General features: G+C 45.9%; 1 protein-coding gene and 1 pseudogene across 1 annotated transcript in view; both read left to right on the top strand.

Annotated features, from left to right (window-relative positions):
• Window positions 1-10,096, top strand: part of LOC129381708 ((3R)-3-hydroxyacyl-CoA dehydrogenase-like) — a 42,798-nt gene extending 32,702 nt beyond the window's left edge. Inside the window, exons 2-3 of the mRNA XM_055064771.2 lie at window positions 1,615-1,808; window positions 9,053-10,096. Coding sequence (XP_054920746.1) covers window positions 1,615-1,808; window positions 9,053-9,469 — 611 coding nt within the window. The 3' untranslated portion in view covers window positions 9,470-10,096. The remainder of the gene's footprint in view (window positions 1-1,614; window positions 1,809-9,052) is intronic.
• Window positions 10,097-10,954: 858 nt separating this feature from the next.
• On the top strand, window positions 10,955-11,135 carry LOC126518394 (U2 spliceosomal RNA; annotated as a pseudogene).
• Window positions 11,136-17,375: the final 6,240 nt, after the last annotated feature.

Consider the following 17,375-nt stretch of genomic DNA (forward strand, 5'->3'; position numbering starts at 1 on the left):
AGGAAAACGTAAAAAGATACGCAAACCATGGTTCGACAAAGACATGTACAAACGCAATAAAAAGAAAGAGGCTATGTATTACGCCATTATACGTACGCGGCAGCCTGGCCTTTTCGTGACGTACACTAAAAAGAAAGCGAAGTGTGATTACGATGAGTGCCTTTTCTCAACTATATACGAAGCAGTTCAGAAAAAATAATGTGATGGGGTAATGAAATAACAGAAAAAATTAAAACACGCATGCGCACATGATACACCTAAACGGGCGAAAATTAGAACGTGCGAAATTGATTAGCTGTGTGAACACGGCCTTTTTATTAAGGCTGAGGGGAGCCCTGCAGACATTGCATTTGCAGAATTGAAACTTGCAATTGCAAATTTTTCACGCCGCGTGTGTCGAATTCACTTTTCTTGAAATCAACGTGTCTCGGTGAAATATGTGATCTTATCCAGAAATTAAAGCATGACATGACAGCTGGCGGAATGGCATTTGCAAATGCAGGATTTTATTCTTATTTTTTATTATTATGGCGGGATTAGGTACGTGCGTTTTAATTTTGAATTCCGTCAAAACAACAGTTCGCCACATTAAATTGGGTCATTTCTATAAGTAGAAATCGCAATGCTAGACACCAGGAAAGTGCCCAAAATAAGCCTAAACACGTGTGCATGCTCTGTGCGCCTGAAAGCATATGAGTTATAAGCATTTGCGAACAAGTCGGTGATCCCACGCATATGAGTGCGCCCTAGAGAGCCCGGCTACATGGGGCCGCGTGTCCGGATGAGCCTGCCTGATTCTCGCTTTCGTGAGTGTCAGACTACGTGGACGAGGCTGCGCTTCATCTTGGCGAGTTTCCTGCAACATTTCTCATGTGGTGAACGTTGTCTTCGGAGGATTCGTACTCTGGTGGCTGTGAGACCTGCTATTAGTTAGACCTGAGGATATACAACCGAGAATCCCGGAATGTGTCTTAATCGCACTGTTGTTGAGCCTAGGGCGGACACCTACCACCTTCTATCGCTGTGCTCTGGTACTCGGGATATCAAGAATAAGATGCACAGGGAAGCCAGACTCAAAACTAATCTTCCGGAGGAGTATGCCCCTCCCAAAACGGACATCAAGTTTGCGAGCCAAATGCATCAATATCTGCCTCACATGGTCCTGCGATGGCTTGATTTGTTCTTTTAATTAGATTTTTGTACTGCATTGCTTGGAGCGAATCCTACGAGTAGTAACAAACAAGGAGATAGTATGAGTCCGAGTGGCTACAGCTGGGTATATATTTGGTGAACATGAGTGAGCCCTAAGCTATAGGTATACTATATTCTGTGAGCAGGGGGGGGGGGGGGGGAGTCTCGGCGTGTTCCGCTTATTTGGTTGACATAAGACGTGCGGTGTTCTGCGTCCGCAAGCGTGTTCGCGTTTGTGTATGCGCGAGTGCATTGACCTCGTTGTGCAACTGAACGTGGTTGTACTTGCGTATATGTGTGTCTGCCACCACTTGAGCGTTATTTACAGTGTTCTGCAAAAAAACTGGGAGGCGCTTTTAAGTCTCACCAGTTGTCGGCGACGAGAAAGCGCCGAACTAAATGCGCCTGAACTGTGCTGCGCAGGTGAAGCGAAACACACGGCACTATACTTGGATATCGGCGACGCTTCCTCTGTTGAGAAGCTCTTCAACAGCATCCGCCACGCATCTGCACTGCCTCTCAGCATCGTCGTCAACAGCGCCGGGATTCATGTTGCGGTGCCTCTCGTCGACTGCACAGACGAACTGTTTGACGACATCATGAGGATCAATTTGAAGGTAACCCTGAACAAGAGAGAGGAGACGTTTAATAGTGATATAAAATAATAAGCATATCACAATAATGATATAGCGCCGCGATACGATAGCGCATGAGCGCAGCCACGTGGTATCCTTTCAATATTTTGCGGGGTTTTTTTAAACACCGGAAAATCTCGCCCCGCAGCATGTACATTGCCACAAAATATTGGATCGGCCGTTTTCTAATGCCCTCTAGAACGTAACAAAACGCACTTGGGCCTCAAACAAATATTAAAAATGTGCATTTTTGAGCTTCGTTAATGAGCTGAGTTAGCGCAATATAAGAAGTAACCAAAAGAGCGCCACAAGACGGCAAACCATGTGTCGTTGGTTTCATTCAGTTTCGGTTAACCACTTTTTTTAAATCATTGGTTCAAGCTACGCGAAACACCTTCTATATGGAAAAGAAAACCCTTGGGGTGTTTCCGGCATCATGCCTAAATTAGGTTAATTGTTTCACTCCTCAATTGCCAGCAGCAAGCTGTCGTATATCGCCTTACGATGGGAAGGGGTCTCTCTTGGAAGGACAGCTTCAAATACGGCAGACAATAATTCACCTTGCTGGAGCCACAGCACGATCAACGATTGTTACCGCATTTCACGTTGTCGGCGGCAACACAACGTGAAATGTTTTAAAGAAAGTAAAGGAAAGAAAGCAGGAAGCCATGGGTGTTCATCAGAAGTGCGTCTGGTTCGCTAAAGATCCCTAAATGCTCACTTCGGGAACTTTATAACGTTTACATTATACCTTTGCATATACCATAGCCGTGTACAACGAAAAATTTCAAGGCGCTATGCTACAAAGTGCATTACGGACGTGCCGTTCTCAAGTTATTCTTAACATACGGTGGAAAGATTATCAAGATATAATCTCACAATCTCAAAAACTCACAGGATTTGTGCGACCTTACAAAATTTCCAGCGAACATAATTCTGTCGAGAAGTTGCAGTAGAAAGTTTATTTGCCTTAATATTGAAAAAAAAAAAAACAGCTTAATACCTTGGGCGCATATCATCTTCTAATTTGTATGCACGCTTAAAACCCATTTCCTACACAGTGAGAGCCAGGGTCACATCTCGTTCTCCCAAGACGCCTAAAAATGGGAGCACAGTATAACGCCGCAATTAACCGACACGAATGAAACTTTGCACGTGCAACTCAAGTAGGATTATCCATTTCTACAAATATGAAGGTGCTGCCTAATTCAGCTGACCCAGGACAATGGGAATGCCTACTACATGCGTCGTATTACGAATGAACATGCGGAAAAAAGGAGTAGTCACTAATTATCTGCAGCGCTCATATTTAGCTAGAGAATGACGAGTTGGTGCTGCAGGGTAGCAAATGCTGATTTCTTTCGCAACGCTTGTGCGATCAGCATCCACCCACTGTACCGCTATCGATTGAGTGTGTGATTTGAATTTACATTTTATCAAGTTTTAAAGTATCTGTCAACAATCTCTTCTTTGAAAAACAAATGAACATGACTGTAAAGCAAGGAAAGGTGAAGCCTGGGACTTAAGAAAGTTAGGCTTGAAATTTGTATCCGCGACACCATAATGCCATTAAGTAAAAATTCTTCCCGTCTGTTCTGTTCACTGAAGATTGAGTTATCTATAGAAAAAAAATGGAGAGGATATCAACAGAGTCCTCTCTGACCTTGACGTCACACCTAAATGGCGTAAATAGAAATTTGTGCGAGTGTCACTGGTGATTTGAACTTTATTCTTTATTCATAAATGACCCGCAGTGCAAATAAGGCAATATTGCGGGCAGCAAACATCAACATCGTTGCGGTACACCATATCCGCAGGCAGTGTATTCGAAGCGACAGTGGTTCTTGGAAAAATGAGCATTTAAAGAGATCAGTCCTGGAAAGGTACCGCCTAAATTTAAGTGGAGGGTGTTTATCTGGCGAACATAACGCGGGACCTTCAGATGAGTAGAGTCTCGCATGACTATGGAAGATTGAATAAAACAGCTTAAGGCGTAACCTAGCTAGCTGCTTTGTCGTTCAACCAAAGGGATCGAACGAAGTTCACTTTTTCATTGCTGTTACGCTTGGAAAACGCTCTTATTGCTTTTATTTTCTTTTTAATTTTTATTTCAACCTACTGTCTACTCCATGGGGGTTATTACAGGACTGGGTGTACAAACTTTCATACATGTATATACATTTCGATCCTTATATTTTTTTTCAACCAGGAAAAAAAAATACACAGAGTAGGTGGGAACAAATACAGTGGCACAAGCACTATCATAAGTAAATCAGAGGACTGCCTTCCCGGCAAGCTCAATAAATTTTGGAAACGTTGTCTGATCAGTTACACACGGGTTCAGTCCATTCCATTCTCGTACAACATGCGCGAAGTAGGAGAACGAGAACGCGTTATTATTGCAGGAAAACTCTTCTAGTTTATTCGGGTACCTCTGTCAAGTCTGGAGAGTGGATTTAAAGTTTATAAAATATGAGTGGTTAAGCTTAAATGAGTTATGGAGTGGCATATACAAAAACTTCAGCGATGTAGTTTCGCCCGGATTCCCAGAGTGTGAAGGCCTGCATATTGTGATAGCTCAATTGGTGAATCGGTACGCTTGTAGCGGTTATAAAGAAAACGGACAGCTTTCCTTTGAATCATTTCGAGTGTGTGGATGCTATTTTTCGTGCGCAGAAACCAAACTATATTCGCACATTCTCAGATGCGCCGAATAAGTTTGACGTAACCAAGGTACTTAGGTACAAATTCCGAATGAAGCAAGACTCTCTTGAGAAAAAACACTTTTTGCATTGCTTTCCTGGTCAGCTGTTGGATATGCGCAGTCCATGGGAAGTCGGAAGAAGTGACGACTCCTAAATGACGACGCTCAGAAACACTTGGGACGGTGGCATTGTTAGTGGAGTAAGAACGTTGTCCCCGGCACAAACATTGCCGCGATGGATTGGATTTTTTCTAATTCACCAATGCACACCATAAAACCGATCCTACAAAAGGCAAGCATACCCAGTAGTATTAATAGATATTTTTGTATGATGTTTCTCTTAGGCCAATGTTTCCGTGTTTTACACTTGGTTGCATGAATCCAAGGCATGTCCGGCAATTCTAACTGCAGTATTAGCTTGTTCTGACCAAGCGCCATCCTCTGACAGCAGAACGCCTAAATATTTGACTGATGGATGATTTTTATTTCTTGCCACTTAAGTTATATTTCTTTCCCCTTAAGTTATATGTCATTTTATTATTTTTTCCAGTAAACTAACGTGTATACATTTATTTGCTTTGAGGGACATAGTATTAGTGAGCCAATTTGTGAGTTGAGGGACATAGTAATGGTGAGCCAATTTCTTTTATTTATTTTAGGAGACTGGAGAGGTGTGCAAGGTGTACTAATGTATTCAATTTTCTAATAATGAGGCTTGCACATTGATTTCTTGCGCACTAGAGTACTATGATTATTTTTCTTATGTATAGCGTTACTAAGGCACATCGTACTCTGCATTACAGTGGGGCTCACTTGTTACACAGATTTCCTTGTTTGAGTGTTCGTAAGGATCATCCACGAGATTGTTTTTTAGTTTTGAGGTTCTTTTAATTCTCTCACCATTACTATATTTGATGTACCGTACAGACAATATTTTCAAGCTTAACATGTTCCCGTTGTTTGGTTTTTATCATAGGATTGATTTTTGATTGTATGTGTCGCTATTCCTTTTTGTGTTCTTTTCAACTCCTAGATTATTGGTAACATACCTTGTAGGCAGATACCACGCGATTAAATCTCGCGTTTTCATTCTGCTTATTGCAGTTGCTGTGATATCAATTTCTAAATAACTCCCGTGTGTTCGTCTGATAGCATGGGCTCTTTACTGAGCACAATAAGAAACTTTGACACACTTCGCGTTCTTGCTGTTCGTCATTGTATGCGTACTTACGAATTTCGTTTATGCATGTTCTAGCCATTGCTAATCAATTTCTAGTTCATTAAGAATTATTTCTGGTAGCTGTGGGGATTCTTGATGTGCTTTTAATTAAATTTACCTTGCGGCTCACATATATTTTGCACAAACCTTGCATAAGTACTATTTTTGCAATAAAGTGTGTGGGCTCACTGTACGTCTCCGCGCACGGCGTCGCCAAGTGGCCCCCGAGAAGTGGAGCCTCACGACGCGGCACGACGGCGTACGGCGATAGACCCACCGCAGGTTCGAGCACCGAGCCGAAAGACTTAGCCGGCTCTGGCCGTACGCATGGGCGCTCTCCCAGGAACACAAGGCGTCCAGGACAGTTAAGGCGTTTATTGATCACAAATGGCCAACAGGTACCAGACTGCACCCAAACACACGAGGTACACTCGGCGCCCGCGGTTCCCGATCGCGAGGAAGGCGGGTTACACGCCGCGTCGAACAGTGGTTTGCGCGCGCGGGCCGAAATGCGTTCGCAAACGCTACCTAGCGCTTTCCGTCACCGTCAATGGTCTGCGACGGTTCGGACACGCAAAATGTGACGCACTGAGCACCTGCGACTACCGCAAGGGCGGAACGCAGAGCCACTCAACAAGCCACACTTACGCAAGCTGACAAAGCACGTGAACATCCCCAGGCCGGGGCGTTGGGGACACAAATAGCTGGTCGCTCACGTACCTTGCAGCTTGCCTTTCGTGACCGGCGCTCGTCCCTGTCGCAGCACGACTCTCCCGCGCACGGCGATCGTCCCCAGTCGGGGCTTCTTCCCTACGTCACGCCCCCACGACCCAATCGCAGGGCCGCGTAGCATGACGTTGCGGGACGCGGTCGCGGCGCCCGGGGAAAACGGCGCGCGGTCGACGGGCAGGCATTTGGGAGGGGGTTTCCTCGCAATGACGAATAAGTCCGGAGCCTTAGGCACAGCAACGACTGCGCCCCGGTAGACCGAAGGAACTCCCACAAGTGTTGGCTTGTGATATGCTCGTTTCATGTGCCCTTGGCAAAAAATCTTGGCCTCACCGATTGTGAAGACGCGCCCATTTCTTAGCGGGATATCATTCCCATTTTGTTTATAAACATCACTGCTGCATATCAAAAGCAGCACTGAGAATTCATTTTCGTAGGCATGCGCCTTTTCAGGGGATTTCGGCAAGGATGCGTCGGCCTATATAGGCATAATTGCTTGGCACTGTGCCAGGAACCCAGTAGCACTAGACACCGACGCTTCGACTCACTTGGAAACCGCGAAAACGAGCTTCAGATTATCGTAAACCTTTCAAGACTACTTCTAGGCTAGCTATGAGATAACGTCCTAAAAACGATTAGAGATCATATATGAAGAGCCATGGCAAAGGGATTATTTGTGTCTTTCCCAAACTTATTTCCAGACCAGCTTTTCGAATACGTTTTCAAGAGCTGCTCTAGATGGTCTTAAAAAAGGTAATCAAGCCGTACATTAGCAGGCATATACAACGTTTTACCAACGATGTTCTCTTACTCGTCTCTTCTTTAAATCATTTCTTTCGTCTCAGATAAACGATATAGAAACGTTATGTATTGTGCTACCTGGGAGCTTGTCCGTATCGAGACAAATATCCGTGATGCCTTTGCGCACAAACAGTTTTCCTGATCGGTACTTTTAGGCATGGAAAAGCATACGATACTACTTAGCGTTTCGGAATCTTTTGTGATCTAGCTGAAATCCGCGTCCGAGGCAACTTGCTAAACATTAATCAAAGTTATCTGTCCAACCACAAATTCCGTGCTCCTATTGGTAACGTCCTGTCTCGTCTATATACTAAGGAGACTGGTGTGTCACAGGGCAGAGTACTGAGCTGCACTCTATTTTTCAAAAGAATGAACTCTCTCCACACTGCCACACCACGTATAATATTTTATTCAGTATATGTATATGATATCCAAATAGGTTAGAAGACATGTAAGCTTAGTATCTGCGAGCGACAAGTGCAGCTTGGCCTGAATAAATTTTGTAAATGTGTTGCTTACGCAGCGCTAGCACCAGCATTTTAAATATCCGGTACATGGAACCCACATACATCTATTTTTACAGCTGAACCATACGCAACGCTCTCTGCAGTAAAGCACATCAAGCAAACGAAGCTCACTAGGGCTATTCTGTTCAAAGACTCATTGAGTGTAGTCTCAGCCCTAATGAATCTACGAAAACATAAGAAAACACCGTGTTTAATGAGCTGTATATATTGCTATGTTCTGCTTATGATGCTAAACAAGTGACCATCCTGTGTCGGGCACCTGGCCACTGTGGCATAAAAGGCAATGAAACTGCTGACGAGAAAGCTACCTCAGTAGCTTTTTGTGACACGGACACAAACATACCCATCCCAGCCACAGATCTTAAACAATACTTGCGCCACAAGCTGAACTTCCACTGGCAGAAACAGTGGAATACTCAGATATCCAATAAACTGCACTTGACCAAATCAAACTTAGGACAGTGAATATCGGAGGGAACATCACGGTAGAACTAAGTGCTGCTTTGCCGATTAAGAATAGCACACACTTAGGGCATTCACTCTTATTGGGTAGATTGGGTAGATGTCTCGTTTTGCCTTTATTAATTACTTCCCTCCGCCTTGCGTGTTTCCGCAGAACTATTACGTCAAACGCATCCCTTTTATGCGCCGCAGCAGAGACCAGCCAGTATGCACTTGACGCCATCACCAGGGTAGCCCAAGCCCGCGAAATTTCCCGCGCTCGCCTCCTGACCTCCCAAGAGAAGCAACGGCGTTTGCACGATCGCCAACCGAGAGACGACCACTTCTCGCGTGGATCTCTGGTACTCCTGTGGTCCCCGACTCGTCCCGTCGGCCTGTCAGAAAAATGCCTGTCTCGGTGCACAGGCCCATATCGAGTGCTGCGTGCCGTGACTCCAGTTACGTAGGAAATCGCCCCAGTCAGTACAAGTGCCTCATCTGCCCCGAATTCCACTGAGGTTGTGCATGCCACACGCCTCAAACCGTACTACTCTGTTGTTATCAATGATATTTAGACGTACTGGTGCGGTGCTTCTGCCGCCGGGGAGAAATGATACATGCATATTGCGTGTTTCTTCTGGACGATGCTCGCGGGCGCCCCAACGAAGAGGATGTACGCACTCTGGCTCTCGAGCTGCCGGCTGAACTGGCCAGCGCTGCAGTCATGCTTTGTAAATATACTTTGTAAACAGTCTTCAGTTCTTAGTCCTTCGTTCGCGTATCAATATTATGCATTAATTCGCAGGGCGCATTCCTGGTGACCCGCGCTGCTGGCCGCGAGATGATTCGTACAGCAAAGGAGCTGCACGAAGGAGGCGCATCGATCGTGAATATATCCACCATCGCGGCCAAGGGCGGCTGGTTGAACGCTTCGGCGCACGCCGCTTCGAAGGCCGGCGTCATTGCGCTCACCAAGTCTGCGGCGCAGGAACTGGCAGAGCACGGCATCCGCTGCAACACAGTGCTTCCTGGGTGGACCGATACACCCATGACAGCGTCTCTGCCCGACGAACAAAAGGCCGCTGTCTGCTCAATGGCGGCTCTCAAGAGGGCCGCTCATTCTCGCGAGATCGCTGAGGCCGTCAAGTTCCTCTGCTCACCCACGGCTAGCTCATACGTAACGGGAGCCGCGCTAGAAGTCGCCGGTGGGCTGAAAATGTGATTTTCTGTCTAAGCAGTGGTTTAGTTCCGTTTACTCAAGGATTCAGGCAAGCGAGAGCTGCGCCACCTTTGCTCGACCCTAGCGTGCATGTGCGAGTAGCGAGCGAGAAACGGGGGACGGAAAAGGGGGCAGGGGGACTTTTGCATTTCGAAATCTACCTTTGCCTATAAGCACTGCACACGAGGGCATGCTTCCTTCTATTTGGCCCTACTCGATGGTCATGCAAACTGCACGAGAACAGTAGCTTAAATTGCGTCCAGACGAGATTACAGCGGCCGATGCAAAGTCCGTAATGGCGAGGCATACAACACAACTGATTCGCACTAACAGCGAGTCATTATTCCCTGGTCTGTAGCCGCTAAAGCGGCGTCTTTCTAACACATCAACCCGCGCTGCACGTGGGGTCGTTCCGCTCCCCTTTACGGTAACACGTTATTACTGAGACCCACTTAGCCACTTACTTAGAGGCCAGTAAAGAACTAATGAGAAAGAAATATACATAACCACTGCCATATAGGAATAACATTGGATCGATGTCATCACCATTAAGCTATCTGGTTCAATTTCCATCGACGAGAGACTTTCCAAGACTTCTTAAAATAAATTCGTTAGGTTAAGAAAAGAAAACGCATTGCCCGATTCCTAAATACGCCCTGACTTATAATGTTCCCAGTTATGTGCGATTCGTGCCTTTGACAATTAAAGGCGCGCGTTTCTGCGTATGTGCGCCTAGTCTTTACCCCACCAATAGCCGACTCCCAGTGTAGCCTACCTTGCCTTTTAATCACAGCTAATAACCAAAAAACAACAGCAAGACATTGGGAACAACATGCACGAAAATTCCTCATTGCGTGCTTGTGTGCCACTGATCGCTTATGTAATGGTGTGTAGGTAGGGCACGCACGCACGCACGGACGCACGCACGGACGCACGCACGCACGCACGCACGCACGCAAGCACGCACACACACACACACACACACACACACACACACACACACACACACACACACACACACACACACACACACACACGCGCACGCACGCACGCACGCACGCACACGCACGCACGCACAAATACAAAATAAGCACTCTTTGAAATAGGGGCTCAAGGCAAAAAAGAAAATTGTGGGACCGCAACATTCATTACCAGCGAAGCTGTTTGCATACATGAGCGGCACACATTATGAAAGCATGCATTTCTTTAATACGGCGCCAGACTACGCCAACACATGCGCAGCTGCAGTCACCGCAACTCCCATGCATCAGCTGCAACCACTGCTGCAGTAGCGCCGGCACCTGCGACGCGCGTGACCTTATAACCACAGAAGCGCAGGCTACGTGCCCAGGCGCCGTCGGCACGCTCTTTCCCCCTCTCAGTATTTGTCAAACTGGATGCAAAACATATAAAGCGCATAAAGGCTAACTTTATATATATATATATATATATATATATATATATATATATATATATATATATATATATATATATATATATATATATATATATATATACATTGTTTCTCGTACAACGTCGAATTTATGTGGGACTATTAGGACCCGAGGTATTAAAATTATTTTCGGAAGTTGGCGGAGTGCTTGAAGCCTGCTTCACCTCCGCCACGGGTCGGCTCGGTATTGCACTCTCCGGTATCAGCCCATGCATTCCTTTCCAGGCACCGTACAGATGTATCGATGTAAGGGGTTGACAAAAGAAACATCAAAATTTCAGGGAAAAAGGATCCGACAAGATGATGCGGAAGACACTATTGTCACGTGGTGGTGACGTTGAATGACACAGTAGCAATACTGTGAACGACAAAACAAACTTTTATTGGGCGAACCTGTGCCCACAAAACAGGCTACACTTATAGCACAACGAGAGCGGCGAACACAGTCGGCGATCGTCGTAAATCTGATCAGCGGGTCAAGTGCGTCGGCTTTTATAGAGCAGTCATCGAATGTTCCAGACTAATCGTTGGGACCCGCATGCCTTCCACAAAGTTCTACAACATTCGAGTCACGCGATGAAATCAGATAACACAAGGTTTGGCGACAACAGACAGCGGATAGAAGCATCGATAACTATCCAGAAACTTCGGATACATGCAGACGCGTCCCGCGCTGTGTGATAACATTTGTTAGGCGGCGAAGCGTGGTCACCCGTTAAATATAAGTACACGTGTCACTATAACGGACATTGAGAAATGGGCAGAGAAACTGCAAGAAAACAATAAACGAGCTACCAAAACTGTTCCAGAGGAGGCAGGTATAGAGGAGATGGATAGAAGATTATTACACATGTTGGAAGCGAAAGGTAGCATGCTGAAAAGATGGAAAAAGCAAAAACATAATCGGAACTTAAGGAAGAGAATTGTGGAATTAAACAAGGAAATCGAGATATATGCAAATAGGTTAACCCAACAGAAGTGGGAAGCCACGTGCGACTTGATGGAAAGGCAGATAGGAATGTCCAAGACTTGGAACATTCTCCGATGCCTCTTGGACCCCGGAAGTAAAAAAATCATACAAAGACACAATCTACAGAAGGTTATACACAGCTACAACGGTACAGAAGAAGAGCTCTTTGGAGAGCTCCAAAAGATGTACGTTCGAGATGCGGATAGAGAACTACTTCCGGATTACCTAGGTAACGAGAATCCTGATCTTGATACCCCTATTATGGAGGCAGAAGTCAGATATGAACTTACCATGCTCAACTCGAAATCTGCACCAGGACCTGATGGGATAAGCAACAAAACACTCAGGAACCTCGACGATGTATCCATCCGAGCTCTGACGGACTACATGAATAACTGCTGGAAGCAAGGCAGCGTTCCATGTCAATGGAAATCAGCCCAAATCATTTTTATACCAAAGCCTGGAAAGAAACCACAACTGACGAACTTATGGCCCATATCACTGACATCCTGCGTCGGTAAACTCATGGAACATGTGGTTCTCACACGTCTCACGAGATACATGGATGATCGAGGACTTTACCCACATACCATGGTTGGATTTCGACCAAAGTTATCGACGCAGGATATTATGCTCAAACTAAAACATCAGATCATAGATGCGGGTGAGAAAAGTCTAGACACTAAGGCAATACTAGGTCTCGATATAACTAAGGCCTTGGACACCGTCACGCACAAGGTCATACTACAAGATCTCCAAAAGCTGGATGTAGGACGTAAAACATACGCGTACATCAAAGACTTCTTGACAGATCGTACCGCAAAGATTTCAATTGGAGAGTCCAAATCGGACGCGCTCAAGCTAGGTAATAGGGGTACCGCGCAGGGTTCAGTCCTATCTCCCTTTCTATTCAACGTGGCAATGATCGGTCTTCCTGCGAGACTCGAAAAGATAAAAGGACTCGGACACAGCCTCTACGCGGACGACATCACCCTTTGGGTGGCGGGTGGAAGCGATGGGCACGTGGAACAGATACTTCAAACAGCAGTAAACACGGTGGAAGACTACATCAAAGACAAGGGACTGAGATGCTCCTCGCAAAAATCAGAACTTCTGCTCTATAGGCCCACATGCCGGGGTCACTGTAGAAGGCACCACGATACCGATAGTGGAGAGCCTGAGAATACTGGGACTCCGCATATCCGAAAACGGCCATAACGGAGAAACCATTAGACTACTTGACAATAGTGTTCAACAAACAATCAGACTAATAAAACGGATATCCAACAGGCACTATGGCATGAAAGAGCACAATCTCATCCGAATAATAGAAACATTCGTAATCAGCCGTATTGTATATGTGGTTCCTTAGCTCAAGCTCTACGCTGCGGAGAAAGCCAAGATAGACTGCATTATTAGAAGGGCGTATAAGCAAGCCTTGGGACTTCCGGCAAATACGACAAACGAGAAATTCTTGGCGCTCGGCGTGCACAACACATTCGACGAACTTATTGAGGCCCAGAGAGTAGCGCAGTATGAAAGGCTTACACAGAGTTCGACGGGGAGACACATCTTAGATGACATCGGAATAACCTACGAAGCGCAGCACGGAGTGCGGAGAGACATCCCAACAAAAATAAGGGAACATCTATGAATACTCCCCATCCCCAGAAACATGCACCCGGAGTTTCATCAAGATGGACGAAACGCACGAGCGAGAGCTCTCCACAAAAGATTCCGTAGTGCCAGGGACGTGGTCTATGTGGACGTGGCGGAGTATGCAAATGGACAGAGTATGTCGATAGTTGCTACGAGTCTAGAGGGTGACTGCAGAGTTAGTGGGACGCTAAAAACATGGCAAACAGAGGTGGCGGAGGAAGCTGCCTTAGCACTGGCAATAGCCTCCACGGAAGCTAACATCGTAGTAAGCGACTGCAAGACAGTCGTCAAGAACTATGCAAAAGGAAGAATCTCGCCGGAAGCACTGAGAATTTTAAACAACTTTCTTGAAGACCACGACATTCACATTATACGGGCACCCGCACACTCCTCCCTTCCCGGGAACGAAATAGCGCTCAACCTGGCTCGAGAACTGACAGGCCGAGCAGGTGACACGCAACAAATACTGGGAACGGAGAGAGACCGGATGACCAGCTTTAACGAGATCACCAAACACTATAAATTGGGAAGGGCCCATTTCCCCTCGGCGCACTCCTCGTTAAATAGACGGCAAGCGACGGCATGGCGCCTCTTACAAACAGATACATATCCGAACCCGGTGGCCTACCACCGCTACTACCCGGACCTTTACACGGATAGATGTAGATTCTGTGAAGAAAGGGCGGGCCTAAAACATATGGTTTGGGCTTGTCCTCGTACACCCATACAGAATAATATAATTAAGACCAGAGAGCAGTGGGAGACCGCGTTGCTCAGCTGTGCACCGGAAGACCAACTCAAGGCAATCCAGCTGGCCGAAGATGCCGCCAGGGCCCAAGGGCTCGAGGCCGTCATTTAGGTAGAGGCCTAGGTCTGAAATCTGCTGTGCACAAATAAAGTTTATTCCTCCTCCTCCTCCTCCTCCTCCGTTTTTTTCAACCAGGATAAAATCGAAAAGAATTTTCGCGCAGAAACCCCCCTGGGAGTTGTCTAAGTATGCGTAATCATTTTGCAACTTGCTCATATCCACGCAGCCCGGTGTGATTATCAATGTTATGAAACTTTATCTCACTAGTATAAACCCTTATCAACCCTCATCGGTCGTTATGGAGCTTATCGACCAGGATCCGACCCCTATCTACTCTTGTCGGTCATTATCAACCTGGATATACAGCGAAGCTGTTTCAAAACCATCATTGCAAAGCTGATGGGGTATGCAATGCTTTATTGATGGTTCAGGTGCTTGTTTTCAGCTTGTTCTGCATTGAAACGTATGCTGTTATGTGTTTTGTATGGGTGATATCAATGAATGCATGCCTCACTTTTCTGAGCGCATACGTGCGTATGAGCCATTGCATTCTAACGCAAAGGCGTTAAAGGCCTCGTGTCGCAGAAAATCCCGTGTCGGCGTCGGGCGTCGACCTCCCATGAGCGAAACATTATTCTACACCGCACTAAAGTTCTTCTCTCATTAAAGCTGCTCAAACTTTGTATTAAATGCTTTGCAGTGTTATTCCACGGTAATTTGGGAATGTCAGCCCACAAACAAATGTCATGAAAGAAAACACCGACAGAGCATGCCTGTTACGTCTTTTTCTTGCTTACGTGGTTATGAGCGATTGCTTACGGTGAACGAGCCACTGTTTAGGGGAGCATGAGCCATTGCATTTGTCTTAGGTGTCAGACAGTATTCTCGTTGGGTCGACATAGAAATGCTTACGCCTTTAAAACAGAGCTCCCCGCGGAATTCTTCTCTTGTAATGCGACTTCTTTCGACGTATCTAAAGAATTTTCTTTTAAAGGCTGTCGTCATCACCGTCATGCCGAGTGAGCTAAATCGTTGGCTACACCAACTCGATTCGATTTGCTGAACCGTGTAGCAGCGACTATGCTTGATCGAAACTGAGAAATTTGCTCCGAATCGGCTGCAATATTGATTCAATGTGACTGCGACACGACGGTGCCCTAACCTGCTCCAATCCATCCATTCACGAAGGCGTTTGCTTCAACCAACCCTCGCCATCCCTCGCTTGTCGCGTACTGCAGGTGCCCCCTTATTCAGTGGCACAGGAAAGGAACTGGTCCGGGTTTAGAAGTGTGCACACAAAGATACGCAAAAGACTCGCAGGAGATCGCGTGAAAAAAACTTGTGTACGTGTAGTCCGAAGGCTTCGTCCGCTGCACAGCCAAGCATGACGCGTGAAGCGGAAATGATTCGGACACAGATTGATAGAAATGTCCGTCTTAACGCTTTGATGTGAAATGAATGCCTGGACGTGAAATAGTGCATAGATTTTGAACTCAGAAGCTCTGCTGGGACTTTTGTGATGCAATAATGTAATAATTATATGTTCTAATAAATGTATCTTATATGTGTAATATGTGTGTCTGCTTCCTTCTACGTCCTCGTTCAGTCGCGCTTGCGTATTCTATCGTGATATCAGTCTGTTTTAGTTAGGGCTGGACGGTGGCCACTGTCGAAACTCGTCGTGTTTTTGACCATGCAGGACGCCAGCGTGGAAATTGTATCACTGACATTTGTTTTTTAAACTTAGCGGTTGTGCCACGCTTGCAACGGCTTTTGAACGTGTCGTGCCTCATGAGTGCTTTCAGGATATCTAATATTTAAGTTTGCTGAACGTTTATTTTGGTTTTGTGCTTCTTATTCTGCGAAGAGGTAGTGACTGTGTCATCCAACTGCACCCGAATAAATAGCTCCAACGGTTTTGCCTTAGGCTAAGTTCACTTGCTTGGAGAAAAAGAAATCATGTGTAGGACGTGAATCAGAATTTTGTATGGCATGTGAATAGAAAGGCCTCGATTGGTTTTATGAGCGAGCACGCAAATCATCAACAATATGTTCATGGCAATTTATCCCTTTTTGGGCACTCGGCAAAGCGCCACTCAGTAGGGGCCCATAACGAGCGCGTACAAGCGCGTTCATTCAAGTAGTGTCCGAGTGTGTTGCAGGGGCAGCTATACAAACTAATTGGTTCTCTGTTTGCGCAACCCATTAAGTTGCAGTCAATTAAATACACGCGGTGCGGCACAATTTTGTTGTTCTTGTTGAGACTATTGGGATAGTACGTGCTCAGTGGAGGAACCACGTCTGGCAGTGCAGGTGTTGGATCAACGAGGGCCGAGATACGGCCCCATGCGCGAGATGCAGCTAATAGTGGCACGTGGATAGGCAAACAGTGCAAGGTATGCTCACCCACTGTGTCCAACGTCATCTACAGCAGCAATAAAGCGGGCAGGTTTGATATCCTGTGCATATGGCCATGCTGAATACAGGATCGGAAGGGCTAGCAGCTGTGCAAGTGAATGGATTTCCCTGCACGACCTCTGGTCTGTCTTCTTTTAACGTATGCATGCTCTACTAAGTGTCGTAGGACTGAATGACTACTTGTTTGTAGAAATAAAAACCTTAAACCCGAGCCGTAGTGACGTCATTTCTTAGCAGAAACCCGAAGGATAGCACGCCTTTTAACATATGTGTCCTGGAACTGTGCTATGAAATATATCACTGTTAGAGTTCACCGCTTCCTAAGAGCATATCCCTGTCAGTTTAAAACGATATTAGTTACGACGCCATTACATTCTTTAGACGATTTTGGAGACGGATGTCTAGAAAATAGTGTTTCTCGCGGAATCTAACCCGATTGGTTACGACTATCTTAGTTTCATTTCTTACATTTCCACTAGCAGTGAAAAACAAAAAATTTAATTAGTGAAACTTTTTATTAGTAAATGACACTGCGATTTCTCCTGAAAGCGCCCTTCACCTCTCCCAGAAATTCACTTGTATAAGTGGAATAGTGATATCT

The sequence above is a fragment of the Dermacentor andersoni genome, chromosome 11 (assembly GCF_023375885.2).
Source record: "Dermacentor andersoni chromosome 11, qqDerAnde1_hic_scaffold, whole genome shotgun sequence".
Taxonomy (NCBI): domain Eukaryota; kingdom Metazoa; phylum Arthropoda; class Arachnida; order Ixodida; family Ixodidae; genus Dermacentor; species Dermacentor andersoni.